Raw genomic sequence first — 16,377 nt, 5'->3', positions numbered from 1 at the left:
GAGGGGGGCTTTCATTAGTGCAGCTCTGAGAACCATGCTAATTAAAAGTGCCCGGAACATCACGTGTATCAGCGTCCCCGTGCTGAAAAATGGCAGTGGGGCATTTCTTTAGTTTAAAGCACCCTGCCGCCATTTTTCAGTGGCAAAAGACTAACTGATTCAGAGAGGCATGACCTTTCATATGGTCACATGGTAGTTTATATGGCTCAAGTTCACTGTGGTAGTGCTACTTACCTGTCTAAAGGTGAAACTGGATTTGAGTTTCTAAGCCTTTAGGAAGCAGCTTCATTGCAATAATCAGTCGAGATTTTTACCTTACCAACCACATCATACTAGTCAATAGTCAAGCTTGCTCAGTGAAAAACTAATATCCACAGATACTAAAGAAACATGGTGTCCACACTTTACTCAAGTAGTTATGCTACTCATTATCTCAATGTCCTATGAAACAAGACCTGTAATCTTCCTGCTTTTCCAGCTCTTAATAATACCTCTGATATTATCTATTGCAATATTGTACTGATTATGAACTTTTTTTCAAAAAAAGAAATAAATCTACTTACTTTTCTGGTGTTGACCTGTCTCGTGGACGATGTGGTGGCACTGGAGGTGGTATTTGTGGAGGAGGTATAGTAGATGAAACCTTAAAGATATCAGTACCATTGTCAGAAGTGCTTTTGGACAATGGTCTGTATGTCTGTGTCTTTGCAGCTGGGTGTGCTTGTGCGGTAAGGGATGGGCTGTAACTGCCTAAGTTAAAAAACAAATAATAAAAATGTAAGGTTGCATTTTAATGAAATAAGATGCACTGTACTCACAAAAAACACTCACTCATTTAACACAAAAAATTATAAATGCACTTTATAAACATACTGTGATGTCCTGTGCATCTTTTTATGATTATTATATATATGCCCATGCATACACACATGCATTTTATACATACATCCACATATAAAGCTATATGACATTGCACAGGAATTAATGACCAGTTTGGGACAGATAATAGCTATGTGCAATCCCCCCAGCCATTAGCTACAACCTGCTATTAATCCCTAAGAATTGTCCTGTTCCTTGTTGTTATTAAACCGAGAAAAAGAAAAGTAACATAGATGTACTTTTTTCATTCTTTGAAATGAATGCTTTAGTTTGGAAAATTATCCAAAACAAATTTCTTGAATAAAGCTTTTAAGAGTGCATTTCAATTATGGACTTGAATACACATTCTTGATCATATATCAAACAGAAGTAATGAAAGCAATATTGATAAAAACAGAAATTAAAGAATCTTAAATCCTTAAACTTTAAACATTAATGTAGTGTTTTACATACTGTAAAGTGTTTTGTGTATCTGCTTCATCCACACTATTAGGCAGCCTGCCCTGCCTTCTTTCTGACTTCAGACTAACATGGCTAACTACTTTTCTCTATCCAAACTATTACGTTTTCTTCTTGCCAGTAAAAAGTTTCTACTACATGATTCTTATTGTCTTAAATATTTGAAATGTATATATCTTTTAAGTGAATGAAATTTTCCAGTAAGAAAAGTAACAGGATCACAAAATAGTATCATTTACACTAGAATTGGAGTGATGTTGTAGCCATGATGGTCCAGGAAATATGTCAAGGAGCAAGGATTTTTGTGGGTGATATCTTTTATTGGACTTACACAAGCTTTCAAACAGAGATGTAACAAAGCAGCCAGGCACCCAGGGCAATGGGACATGGGGGAGCAGCAGCAACTTCTGGTTGCCACTGTGGTGCTGGAGTGATTGAGCGGCTGTGGCAGCAGCTGATTTTTCTGCTCCATCTGCCCGAAGTCAGTGTTTGAGGTGTCTGCCTTGGTCTTTGCACCCTAGTTACACGATTGTTTTTTATTCCAATGCGTTCAACCTGAAGAAAGATGCAGTGCATTGAAAAGCTTATCTAAGTCTATCCCAGCCATGCAGTAGGTCCAATATAAGATATCACCCACAACAATCCTTGCCTCTCCATCATTTTACTAAGTGTTCTTGATGCACAGTTTAAAAAATATGGCACAGTCACCATATCTTTATTTTTATGTGTGTACATAATCACAGTTTATATTTTCAAACTGTACTTTATTACTTAGTGTGACATTCCAGGTTCAAAGTATTCAGGGTCATTAGTGAGAATAAATTAAATTTAGTCAACGACTACAGTTTTATAATACTTCCTCTCTGTTCTCCATGTCTGCAATAATTTTCCAATTACTTCTGTTGTAAGAAAGAAACCAAAATGAGGCCTTGTCATATTTGAGCACAAGGACAAGGGAAAACAGCAAATAGAAGAATTATGTAGAATTATGCATATATAAACTTAACAGGAGCAGGTCTGAACAGTTTTAAGTACCACTATCCCAAAACGGCATATTTGAAGTGAGGGAATAACTCCTACCAGTATTATATGCATATGGAGTGTGATATATGTCTGTGTCATCATCTACAAAAAGAAATATAAATGTTACAGTAGAGCAATACCTGTCAGTACATCACAGCAAGGAAGCTTTCTTTGCAAATACAAACAGAAGATTAGTAGGTGATCAGCTCCAGCCTGGTCATTTATATGGTCTCTGGAGGCCATGTTTCCTCTTTACACTTAAAACAGGTTATTCTGTCACCCTATTCTGAATGGCATCTTGTTGCCATATCACCCAGCTTACATAATTATTGGTTCACTTAACATTTCAAGTTATAATCATTCCTACTATTCTTTCCAGAAACCATTCCCTCTTCTTTTCTTGATAGGTTTTCTCTTACTAGAGGACACCATTCCAATTGTAAAAAAAATCCTCTTATATTTAGTGTTGCACAATGGCTGCAGCTTGAGAAGAGGAGAAAGTATTTGGCCTGTTTTACATTTCTGATTCTTCCACTGACTTCGTGTGTGATCAAGAGGCAACTCATCTGTAAACCTCCATTTACCTGTCAATAACATTTGGCATAATGTCACTGCTCTATTACCATCACTGAGAGGAAATGAGGCATAATTACTGTTTACAGGGTATCTTGGCATGCTTGGGTAATAGGAAGACAAGAGAAAATGTTATTAATAATGTGGATACTAATAATATTATGAAGGCTCCTTGGAGAACAGTATCAAAGGGAGTTTTATTTAAATGGATAAGTAGGGCTGAAAGAAGCAGCATCTTGTCTTTGTCACTGAACACATGAATTCTACAACAGAAAGTTGGCAGGGTAGGTGACAGTGATAGCCACCCTGGTTAGTCAGACAGAAAAGTGGTATTGGCAAAGTTCTTTGCTACACTAACCACCTATTGAACTCTTACATTGTGAAAGATCATAATGTATTTCTAATTTATTTCTTCTCCTTTGCTTTCTTTTTCAGTACTAAAAATATATCAATGAAAAAAGCCTTAACCAGGAGAATGCTTTGGCTATATCATTTCTTGTACTGGTTTAGCTTAGAGAAATTCCCATTCAGTTCTATTCAATATCTCATGTTCAGTGACTGTAAGCTGTGTATTATGAGGCAGCAGACCACCAAAAAATGGGGAAAAGGGCATTTATTAATTCCAATAAGATTTATGTAGCAAACAGAAAAATGTACACTTACCAGGTTTGTGAACCATATGGATTTGCTTGAACATGGTCTTATACCAATCCTTTGGTCTGTCAACTGTCTACATAAAAGAGAGTTTATAAAACTTAGCTAAAGAAACAAACAATCAGTGGTGACATATCATGTTCCAGCAATTCCAGCTGTATTTTTACAGCCATTTAGTGTTGGCAGATATGAATTTGGCCCATCACATTTAATCCTAGATTGATCCCTCACATGCCTTCTCATTCAAATGATCTACTTATATTTTTTCATTTATGAATACTTGTAACCTTTCAGCAAGTTTGGCATCCAACCTCAGTGAAAAGACAATATTCAGGAACCCAGGACTGCCATACCAGATCAATATTTTATCTTTTATACTGCCTTGCCTTTACCAATGGGTAGTACCAGATACTTTATAAGAAAGTACAAGAAGTGCCAAGAGTCAATTATCAGTCCGCAGGGCAAGGTTCTTAACTTCAAGCTGTTATCATTAAATTATCTAAAAAATTATTAAAAGAATAGTTGGAGTTCTTGTTATCTATGTTGATGCCAATTTTCTTAATAGTAATTAGTATTGGACTTCCACGACATCTTGTGGTAATGATTCTCTTCTGTTAATTATGCGTTAGGCAACATTATTTCCTTTTTATTAGTTTTATATTTGTTTCTTTTCAGTTTCATTAAATATCCTCTTCTCCTTGAATCATGAGAAGGTATAAATAGGAGCACTCAATTACCTTCTGAGTAAATTGTATACCTCTAGCAAGTTCCCTTTTTTCTTCTCTCTGTAAACTGAAGTCCCAAGGTTTTCTGTCTCTTCAGATGTAAATTTCTCTATCCTTCTAAGTATTTCCATCACCTACCTCTGAACCCTTTTCATTTTTGTGATATCTTTTTGTCATGACTAGATGGGATAGGATGACCAGAACTAACACAGAGTTCAGGTTCAGAGATATCAGTGATAGTGTAATGCACAAGTGATGTTTTGAGTGTTATTTTACTCTGTTCATTATGTATCAAACATTTTGACAACAATTGAGAAGAGGTTTTCATTTAGATGGCAACAAAGCAGCTCAATTCATTAGCTGAATGATGATTATTTATTGAGAACCACACAACATATTCTTTCTGATGTGTTGCCTTGAAATGCAAAATTTTATCAGTCATTAATTGCCAACGCTGAATTTTATTGCATTGTGTTGCCCTTTCACCTTAACTCTCTGCATTTCATCATATTCCTTTCTAGTCTCACCTAAATAATTTTGAATTTAAAATATATTCACTTTACTGATCTCCATCTTTTCAAAATTGTTAATAAATATTGTACATAGCTTTAGTACCTGTTGAACTGAACTATGTTACAAGTGGCACTTTTTTGTTTTCAATTATCCCAGCCACAGCTATTACCTTATGTTTAACTCTTCTGGTTTGTTAACATTGACAAGTTCTTTTATTGAGCTGGGCAGAATACATAGCATGAAATACCACTGTCTAGCTCGGACCAGTTCATTTTCTCCACTGTGTGATGTGAAGGTTAAAGAACACTCAGATTAAAGCCCACAAATCTGTTGAAGAGAAAGCAAAGCAGCCTAACTTGCAGTGTCTTCTGATCCCATTCTAGCTCTGTGTGACCTGGGCTGCATGTAATTTAGTATATATGTAGTGGACATGATTAGGGAAAAGATACTGTGTGTGGCATTACCTCCCTCCACCCTTTACACCATCTCTTCCAACTTTCAGGAATTGTGACTAGTTCCACATTAATTCTTGACAGTTATTTACACCTCAACTCCTGTAAATCTCTGGGTGGAGTAAGTCAGCCTATTTTAAGACAGAGTAAGATGTATCACTCCAACACCACAGATGCCCAAAGACCCACCAGGAAATCCAGCAGCTTCTTTTGTAGAACTGAATTTGTATGGGTGATAGAGAAAAATCTGAGAATTAATACAAAAGTCCCTATGACTATTTCTTCACTGTTTACTAGAGGATGGAGGTACATAGATAACTCCTAGCTAAAATCAGTGTTCTGATCAGCCCAATCATCCAAAGTCCATAGAAACAAAATCCACAGAATAAAACATGGAGAGGCCTTCATATACATATGAGCCAGGCTTTCACATAATTATCAGCCATACCATGGTAAAAGGCCTAAAAAAATCCACAAGCAGTACTTGGGAGACTTCATGATCATTTGCAGTATTGTAACCAGCACCGTACCTAGACTCCTGGCAGCCCCGGGCGAACTTTTAGTATCAGGTCCCCCTTCACCAGAGATAATGATAATAATAATAAAAAATTACCATTTTCGGGCCCCCTTTCTGTCTGGGCCCTAGGCAGCCACTTGTATTGCCCATGCCTGCATCCAGCCCTGATCATGACAATCCAACAAAAAGCACACAAAAAAGGAGGCATTTATGATGCTCAATAAAGGTTTCTTTCTCTTTGCCCTACATTCTAAGTTATGTAGTAAGCAACGCATAATCAAATGCCGCTTTGTGTTTAAAAGTTTCCTATTTATTAATGGGTAAAATCCAGAACAAAAAGCAGGTATAACTAAAAAGTTAAATCATTTGAATACAGAAATCTGGTTTGACTTGATTTTTATTCACCCACAAAGGAAAGGACAGATTAATTTGATAATTAACCATGAAGAATTATTTTGGATGGTACAGCTAAAAATATGAAGTCACCTTGCATTTTAATTAATTGTTTTCTTGCTTAGAATTTTCAAATGATACTAAAACCGTAGATGCTGTTTAACAAAGCTCTTCTGACAGAAACACATTTTGATTACTCACTTTAAATATTCAGCCTTTATGCCCTGGAACTTCAAAATGATTGGAGTTGAGCTATGTTAAAATACTCTAACATGCAACAATCTGATTCTGAGTCTGCATTTCAGTTTTATGCTACCTATGTTGACAAGGATCAAAATGGTGTTGAAGCAACATGTTCCGACTCAGTAGGGAATACTTTGCAGTGACCCCTTATGAGACAGAAATTACATGGATGGATTTTGACAAGCTTCATCCTGTATTGCCTGGCTATTGCAACACTGGGATTTGAGGAAAGAGGGAGTCAAGAGAAAATGGAAAGAGATCAAAGTCTGGAAAAATGTGTGTACAACAAACACTGCTAATTTCCAAATTCTCATCTGAAAACTCCTCTTTGTGCCAGGCAGTGTCTCAATGTACATTAGGGATATCATCTACAACATCCATGCTCAAATTTACTACACTCTGCAGGCAGCTGTCCCTTTGTATGAAGTAGAAATTTTGTACTGCAGAGATGAACTGAACCGGTCTTGAAACATCCAACTTTCTTCAGAGGGATACTGAAGTCCAGAGGTGTAGCAAGCTCTTTCAGTGCCCAGGGCAGGGGGTGGGGTAGGAATTATGTGGACCACTGGATGGGAAATTGGTGGGGGGGATTTAGAGTGGAGTCTTACCTACCCTGGCTCTCCTTACTTAGGCAGAAGCTGACACTTCTGTAGTTAATATTGTAGCAGTGCAGGCTCTGACTACTGCAACTGAGAGACAGGCAGCAGCACAGACTCCCCAAGGGACCTCTTGGTGCCCTGTTTGTGCTTCCTTCTGGGCATCCAGCTATGCCTCCTATGGCAAAACCTCCCAGAGGCATCATAACAAATACTTCTGGGGGGAGGGGATTATCCTGGTGACCTCTCTAAGTCTGTGCCTGGGGCTTGTGCCCTTCTTGCCCTTTCCTAGTTATACTATTGCTGATGACTGAGGGAGAAGCTGGAGGTTTGGGTGCTCACTGACCATGAACAGAGCAAGTACTATATTCTGATTTTTCTTGTTCACTGAAAATGCTGCTGTGGCACTTTGTTGTGGACTGTGCTACATTTCTGAGGATGGGATGGTGCAGCACATTTGACTATTGCTGACCGTGTCATCACCTTCAGTCTTCTCATTACTGGGGTATGTAGTACTCTGACCTACATATCACCCTCAGTTTGCTTAAAAGTATACTCAGATCAGTTCTAGAAGTTTCAAGGAGGAGAAGGGCTGAGGGGTAATACACACTCACGCATGCTCTTATTTGCTGATATGATATAGTCCTAGCAGACTGTACTTTTAACTTGCATCTGGTCATAAGGCTTATTTACATTACACTAGTAATACAAGCTGCATAAGGTCTTAATGCAAAAGCACAGAAGAGAAAAGAAAGTAATCCTACACTGGAAAAAAAATCCAAATTATACATACAAATTTAAGAGAAAATCTTAGAGACCAAGACCATCATATCGGCAAGTTAAATATACCACTGGCCACTTGCCAAAATGCCTTAAATACACTGGGAGATAAATTTCTGTCATTCTCTTATATAAATAATATCTATTCCACGTGATCAATCTGCTACTCTTAAAGCAAAAACAACAATAACTTCTGATAAATATTACAAGGATGTGTGTGGTTAGGAGGAATGGGAAGCTATAGCACTGTTATAATAAGAGGTATAAGTTTTTAAAAAGTTTTCTGCTTTTAAAAATAATTTGTATTTGCCAAAATTGGGGTGGGAGTAAAAGAGAAAGCACAAAATACTAGTTTCTTCCCCAATTGTTATTGAAAATGTCCCAGTCTTACCACTTATTCTGAAATGTCCTATTGGTTTTCTCCATCAAATCCTGTTTTTCCCCTAATTTTTCATTCCAGTGAAACAGCTCTTGGCAATTACACAGCCCCATGTGTTGATATCGGCAGGCAAAATATATCCAACAGCTGCTACATCCTTGCACCTCACAAAGATTTCACCTGCAAGGGCTCTGCTGCCTTCATCCTGGCTCTCACTCTTCTTATTTCTTCTGTGTAGCACAATGCTTCTTTTCCAGCGGGGAAGGCCAGCAAACAGGTCCTTCACAGATCTACAACAGCACTGTCGTCTGAACCAGCCTGAAGGGGCTGCCCTGACAGCATTGTGGAAAGAATGCTTCCACATAGTAAAAACAAAACTCTTTAGTCTGACATCCTGTGACCACTCAAGCAGCGACTAGTGGCAAGTTGTCAAAACAGGACTAATCACAATGAGAGGATTTCTATGCTGCTCATTTAAGTGTCATAAAAAGACACAATGGTTCTGTATTGCATTCCTTGGACTACCCATCAATTGGATTATTATTTGAACAAATCTAGTCATTTCCATGCAGGGCCCATGAAAATAAGGAAAGAAATAAATTCAAGACATGAGGTTTATTTGCTAACAATAAAAATATGATTTTAAAGGTTTGGAATGAAAAGAAAAATGATACATAATCAAAATATAACACCACTGAAGGACAAGGGGAGTAACGGAGAACAAGAAAGAAACCTGTGGCTCTGATTATTTATAATTGGAACTAGAAATACAGGGTTGCCCAATTATATTGCCATCAACGGTCCTCTTCTCTTGCAACACACAGTATTATATTCATGAGTCCTCTGATTACGCACACATTATATAAGACTAGAAGAATGTGAAAAACCCATTACCAACAATCAGTTCTTTGTACAAAGGCACACACGCACACACACAAACCCAGCAAAACCCAGCATTTCCTACCGTTCTAATTGCTGTTGGGATTCCAGATTCATCTACCGGGCCAATCCCTGCATAATGTGGTGCTTTAATGACTGTGACTTTCTTCTCTTCCTCTGAAGATCTACAGATTGGTATTGTACTGGTGGTGGTGCTGCTGCCAACAGCCTGAGCATGCTGTGAGTATGTTTCTGTGGATTCTGTAAAGATAATGTGACAGCATGTTGTATAACGACATAATAATCATAGTTAACAGTTATATCATTCTTTACATTTTCTAAATTTTACACAAACATTCATGCACAAATTAATGCACAAATATTAACGTGCCCAAATACAACATCTCATAATACTTATACATTACAAGGATTTCCTTGTATTTAAGGAATTATGCACATATTATTTTATTAAATTTTGTGCTGAAATACTAGTGTATTAGATTGGAGGCATTTTTTACATGACAAAATATGAAAAGAAAATCTGCTTATTTAGAGTTAATATCAGGAAAGAGAGGATGAGAAGATCCAAAAATAAGATAGTGGCAACAGGCACATTTTCCTAAACTAAACTTGCAGCTTTGCCATCTATATGTTTAACTATGCATTGGGATGAACTGAACTCCCTTCCTCCCCAAAGCATTGCATAATACAGAATATTACTAATATCGATGCACAGTAATGCATTTCATCAAGAATTTCACAGAAGTTTTTAATACATGTACTGGGTCCATTAGCATGTGATGTATGAGAAAGTTAACTAGGTAAACACTTTTAAGTGTTATGTTATTAACTTTGGAAAGCTAATGCATTATCAGCAGGGAGCCTGGTTTTCTTTGATTTAAAAAAATCCCCAATTTTTGGTTAAAAAAAAGTAACCCCAAATCCACATTTTTCCATGTTTAAAATGAAACACCACAAATATATAGATACAAATAGTAACCCCAAATCCACATTCTATATATAGTGGTGTTTCATTTTAATCACGGAAAAATGTGGATTTGGGGTTACTTTTTTTAACCAAAAATTGGGGATTTTTTTAGATCAAAGAAAACCAGGATCCCTCATTATCAGGACTTGAAATTTGTTTATTTTTTTTATATGCTCTAAGTCGAGATTCTTTTCATTCTTAGGGATACATTAAATAGCTTGACATAAGTACTATATAAAGTGCACATCAATAACTTTGGTCACTTCAGCAGCATGTCAGAGAACTCCCTGCACTAACTACAGTAAAAGACTGCAGGTTGTTGTTGACTTTTAGTGCTGTAAATAATTTTGCAATTCTACCCCAACTCTTAACTATTAAAATTATATAGCATGGTTACCATCATCTACTGCTAAAATTCATAGTAAGTCGTTACTTCAAAAAAAAAGAACCAAAGGTAAGACAAGAGACCTTATTATTATACCTTAAAGCCATATGTCTGAATGTAATCTTGCATACAGGGGAAGTATAACAAGGAAGATCCTTTAGTTATTCAGGCAGCGGATTTCAGTAAGCAATTAGTGGGCAGTTATGACTAGCTAAGCATGGTATGCAACAGCAGGTACTACACTACCCACATTTTTGCTGCAGAATGGCTGGAGGTGCAAAGCTAGATTTCCAAACACTTTGTGCAGATTATGATTTCCTCTAATGCTGGGGTCAGCAACCTATGGCCCATAGACTGGATTTCGCCCATGGAACCTTTGAATTTGTCCTGAAGATGTAGGGCTTTAGTGGCAGTTGGTGGTGGGAGGCTTTGGCTGTGGGTGCTTTGCCCTTCCCACCATGGAGGTGAGTGGCAGTGCCAGTAGGGTCCTAGAGCCCTCCTGCCTGTCCACTTCTGACCTGGGGAGGGTTGTTCCAGCCAGCAGCTGGAAAAGGTTGCCTAACCCTACTTTAATGACCTATTGATCGCTGCCACAATTTTGGATGTTTAACCAGAAAATTTGTAACATTACACACACACACGCATACACAAAAATGCATGCGTGCGCGCGCGCGCACACACACACACACACACACACACACACACACACACACACACACACACTACTAGATATTTTTTCTCCTTGTTTACTGTAAAGATTTTGAATTAGATGAGGTCTTTTTACTTATTTATTCAAGTTTTAAAGTTATCAATCATCCAGTATTATGCATGGCTGGTGAAATGTATCTCTGAGTGTCAAATATCAAAGTATTTGGGTTTTTTTCAAATACGCTGCTGTTAAACTTAGAAAATTGTGGGGAACTAATTATACATTCCTTCAGGCCCCAGACTGCTGGCATCAGGGGGATGTTTGAGTGTGCAAGGATGAGAGGCCAGACGATAATTTCATGTGTCTTAGAAACTTATCACCACCAGAGAATTAAGAGAAAATGCTCTTAAACACTGTGTTCCAAAGAGACAGCCAAGGGCACTTTCTGAAACATGGTTAATACATGCTAATGTCTATGAATCTGGGGAGGTCAGTTTTTTAGAACAAGCCTGGTATTTTTGTGTTTGCAGATATCCACATGCTCCATTTCTAAACTTCACACTTGTGCACAGATGGCAGCATTTATAGGATTCATAGACTTTAAGGAGAAAAGTAATTTATTCAGGCCTTCTGTACAGCACAGTAGCAAATCCCATGTGCATGTTCAAATTTTTTGTGCATATGTTCTCTTTGAATATGCATATGTTGATAAAAAAGGCACACAGAAATAACTGCACGCATAAACTAAAAGCAGGCAGAGCTTTAAGTTTTAAACTTTCTTCAAAAGTTTGATTTCAGGACCAAGGCTTTTAGCCAGAATCCTTAATAATAAATTGAAAGTTTGATTTTATAAGTGTTCTCAAAATCATTTTGATTGTAAGTTCTATGAGGCAGGAATCATATTCATATATAGTCATAAAGTATGACATATACTCATTGAATTCCTTAAAAAACTCATAATTTTACCAGTCAATCATGCTATATGCTTTTTAAAAACTTAGGTCCTCATCCTATGAGATGGAAGTTCAGCAGACGAATAAAATTCACCCAGTTTCTTAATGCTGATAAGAGACACTGAAAGGGATTTTGATTTTAATTCACAAATGTCGAGTCAGTATTATCGCCCTTCAGTAAAGCTAGTGGAATGACTGCAAGAGATCATTTTTATATGTGTAAGAATTTTACTCTTAAAGTAATAATGCTTAGTAGTAAAACCAGTTCAAGAACGTTGCTGTGTCTAACTCTGTCTGCTTTATTGTTTCTTGTATTTTCCCCAAGGGACATGAATAGATAAAACGTTCTTTCTTTAGGTGGAATGCTGTATAATTGTTTGCAGTTCTTGCCATGTGAATCAGAACACATTGCATAATATATAAATTAAACATGTGAGAGACTTACCCATCATCCTGCCATGCTGCATGATAACAATGTTTGAATTGAGTGAAGCTGGTGGAGGGTAAGCTGAAGAAGGGGAAAAAGGCCTTTGAAAATGACTCACTGGACTGGCAGCAGTGCCAGAGTTCCCATTCACTGTTATCTGGGCCTGGGAGAAACAAAACAATATCCCATTAAATTACACACAAAACTCTCTGAATACCATTCCAAACAAAGGGTGGTGTAAGACTGTCAGCTACACAACAATTACCAGTTGTCAGGTACCTAGCCATAATGGGACAGATATTCACTGAAGTACAAAACTCATCAAGGGGAGTGGAATGTGCCCCTTATGCAACATCTCTCTCTCCCTTTTTCCTCTCAAAGTGCTGTGTCTGAAGCATGCTGGAGTCACGGGAAGGTGACAGAGGGATCATAGTCAAGGCAGCAGGATGAGCTGCACAGACAAGATCTGCCTGGATTTGACATCTGTATGAATAAAGATGGCAGTAAAATTTTCTCTCATAATGTGACAAAGGCGGCCTGTCGTAGATCACTCCCTCTAAAGGGATGTTTTCCCTTGTTCCACATGGTTACCTCCCATTGATATTAATAGGAATTTTGTGTGTAGCCTGAATGGAAAACTTTAATTAAGAATGTCTAGACAGAGTGAGCCAAACCCTCTTTGAAAACTGGCGCTCAAGTAGAGGAGGCGACTATGCAGAGGTGGTGTTTAATGTATAGTATGGCACAAAAAGTCACAGTGATGCAGTTTGTAAATCAAACACCACAAAAGCTGAGTATGTTGTCAGTTCAATAAGGGACTCTGACATCACAAACCACTTGAGCTTTGGTCATAGGAGATTTTTCTAAGACAATTCCCTGTTCCACTTGCTTTTGATTTCCAGAGCTTAACTGTAGAACCATGCCTGGTGAGTTCTTTAAGGACTGCAGAACAGACACTGAGAACATAGATTGGATTTTTAAAATCCCAGGAACTTAATATCATCTAAAAAAAGATGGCATGGGAGAAATTTTCCATCTCACTTCTTTTGAAGTGCAAAGTTATGAGCATTGAAGACCTACATCAAGTTTTGTAACAAAAGGGAATAATTACAGTATCCTGGTCTTGTGCGATTGCCTTGCTAACAGCTATGACTCTGAAATGTGACAAAAAGGGTATGAAGGAGCAACAACCAAGGAACAGAAAAGATAAATGTTAGGAAAGATAAAGATAAATGTTAGACTCTAATGAAACAGCTGATTTTCTTCTGCAATACAAGAAGAAAGCATTTTTGGGATGGGAAATTTGATATTGAATTTTTCACCTCAGCAGCCCTCTTATGATGTAAATGAAAACAAAAACTTTGTGTGTTTTAGTAAGCAACCAGACTCCCCTCCTCCCAGCTTCTTAATATATGTCATCAGAACACCTGGATGTATTAAGAGCCTTTTGCTTTAGAGTCAAATTGAGTAGGTAGCTGAAATTCAGGTTGTACCAATGTGCCATTAGAACCTGTCTGTTTAGATTTGTTCTTCCACCTTATAAAGCCAGGAACATAAATGTAAAGACTTTATTAAAACAAAGCACATCTTTTAAATGATTTTCTATCTGAATTCTTTAAAAAAGTGTTATTTATTATAAAACAATTGAAATAAATGAAGGCTGCAGTTTTCAGAATGCTGTACCACAGTACATGTGTACGCATGCTTAATTTCTCCTCATAACTAGTACATATATCTGTATAAATCAGGTGCTTACTCATGCAAGTATCAAGTAAAGGTCTGCCTATTTGTACAGGCAAATCCTTATTTTAGGCCAGAATCCTGATACTTTAAAAATCACATCATTACTGGCTGAGCTGATTCCCATGTGGTATAGTCAAAGGTGGGCAAATAATGATGCAGGGACCAAAACAAAACAACGCCCCCACTTCAGAGAGATGCAATGTGTTTTGTTTACCCTGAAATTAAATGTTTTGTTTATGGGTAAGTTAACCATTTGGGACCTTTAAAAAAATATTAATGAAAATTAAAAGGTAAGGGTGTCCCATCTAAAGCCATTGAGGCCCACTGGGGCAGCGGAGGAAGGACTCCACTGTTTCTTTAACCTTAGCATGAAAAGGAGGAGATACAGTCAGGAGATACAGTGGAAATTGAAGTACAATAAAATGTTTGATTTTTAAAAAATGTCATTTTGCATATTCAATTTTTTTCTCATTTTTCCCCAGATTAAACTAGTTACTAAAAATAAACCTGAATTGGCCCATGGTTTTGGTCCTTCAGAAACTGCACTTTCCATTAATTTACTATTCCCCTCAAAAACCATTTCATTCAGTTCTCATTATAGCACATTTTGCATGCCATTGTACTGTAAAAAGTGCTGGTGTGTAGCTAAGTGGGATACACATCTTTATAATTTCTAGGTGAAACTATGGAAATATCTGCTACTGAGGGATCAGGAAAAACCTTATGACACAGCATAGCCAGTTGTCTGACACCCAGTGCCCATACTGTGGCACTGGCTCCTGACACGATTCTATAATGCCCTAATCCTGACCTACAAGGTATTCAGTAGGTTAAGACCTATATGCCTAACGCCTGTCTCTCCTTGCCGTATGTACACAAGAACTAGATTGAGTCCATGCAGAGATTTCAGGAGTTGGGAAGAAATGTTTTCAAGCTCTTAGATGTGAGACAAATTCCATTTTCCTTTGCATCTCAGTGACCCCAGTCTTTCTTTTTGTGAAGCTTAAGGCAACTATCTCAAGAAGGCTAGCCCCCCACAGCAGAGGCTATATGGACACAAAAACCTGCACCATAACATGTTGCATAAGTAGTTCTCTCTCTAGTTGGAGGAACAGAATTAACAGCTCATTTGTGGACTAGATACAAATTATCCCTGCGCCTTTAGGTGCTTTCCAAATATATGAGACAGGAAAATAAGACAGAGCAGACAGATGGTCAGATACTATATCCTGCTCAGATACTCTGATAACAGGGGGTCACATTTGTATCTCAGAGATCAGACATTACTGAATCTCTCACATTCTCTTTAGTGCTAAAACCCTTAGAGGATCTTCATATTTGCTCAGAGGTACATCCTAGTTATTGATGGAGTTTCTCCTTGAGCAAAAGTGGTATGAACACTGCTACTGCTATGGGACTTGAACCCAGGGTGGGGGGTAATTTTTAAAAGCTAGCTTTGAGAAATTTCTAGTCAACACTGTCCTGCTCTCAGAGATACTGAGCAGCCAAAGATACTTAATTCTGATGATTTAATAAGTGCTTCTAGTGTTTGAGGTACTATAACCTGTCATTGTAATTAGAATAGCAAATAAATATGGTAACTGGGTAGTATCTGGCAGCAAAATGGACTTTACACTGCTGTCCACTATAGACTTAGTGTGGACAAGGAATAGATTCAAATATGATATATGGTGGTCACTAGGAACCTATCAGCTTTCACTGTCAATAGCTGCACTGTGCTGACTGAGATGCATTTGCTTTTCATTTTGAGCAGATTAGTAAATAACTATGGTTTCTGAGAGAATTTGCTTTTCAGTGCTAATTACCATCACTTAAAAATAAAAGTATTTTCATTTTTAAAGGGCTGCTTTGAGAAGAGGATACAGAATCAAGGTTTGAGGTTTTCTGAATTGTTTTGTTTTCTGTCAGCTGACTAAAAGTGCTTTCATAACTCTGTTTTAAACAGAAGCTCTGCAACTGGAAGGTGACAATTTGACTGAATGGTAATTTACACAAGGAATGGTAAAATCCTAACATCTTTCCTCATGGCTGTTGCCTCTTTGTATCAAAGGATCAGAAGGGGCAGTCATTAAACTGTCTGTCCTTGAATACTCAAATCTAACTCTGTAAGAGAAGGCTGAGAGTTAATCTAGTGGCTGTCTACACA

The 16,377-nt window shown here is 37.6% G+C and overlaps 1 protein-coding gene across 35 annotated transcripts in view; it reads right to left on the bottom strand.

Annotated features, from left to right (window-relative positions):
- The window catches only part of SORBS2 (sorbin and SH3 domain containing 2), a 434,751-nt gene that overhangs the window by 79,576 nt on the left and 338,798 nt on the right, over positions 1–16,377 (bottom strand). For all 35 annotated transcript variants that reach the window (XM_025207800.1, XM_025207796.1, XM_025207802.1 and 32 more), the window contains 5 exons: positions 12,486–12,630; positions 9,151–9,326; positions 3,598–3,664; positions 2,419–2,463; positions 564–750 (listed from right to left, as the gene is read on the bottom strand). In XM_025207800.1, coding sequence (XP_025063585.1) covers positions 564–750; positions 2,419–2,463; positions 3,598–3,664; positions 9,151–9,326; positions 12,486–12,630 — 620 coding nt within the window. The remainder of the gene's footprint in view (positions 1–563; positions 751–2,418; positions 2,464–3,597; positions 3,665–9,150; positions 9,327–12,485; positions 12,631–16,377) is intronic.

This window comes from Alligator sinensis, unplaced genomic scaffold (assembly GCF_000455745.1).
Source record: "Alligator sinensis unplaced genomic scaffold, ASM45574v1 scaffold528_1, whole genome shotgun sequence".
Taxonomy (NCBI): domain Eukaryota; kingdom Metazoa; phylum Chordata; order Crocodylia; family Alligatoridae; genus Alligator; species Alligator sinensis.
Note: the sequence above shows the minus strand (reverse complement) of the source record. Positions and strands in the feature narration are given on the sequence as shown.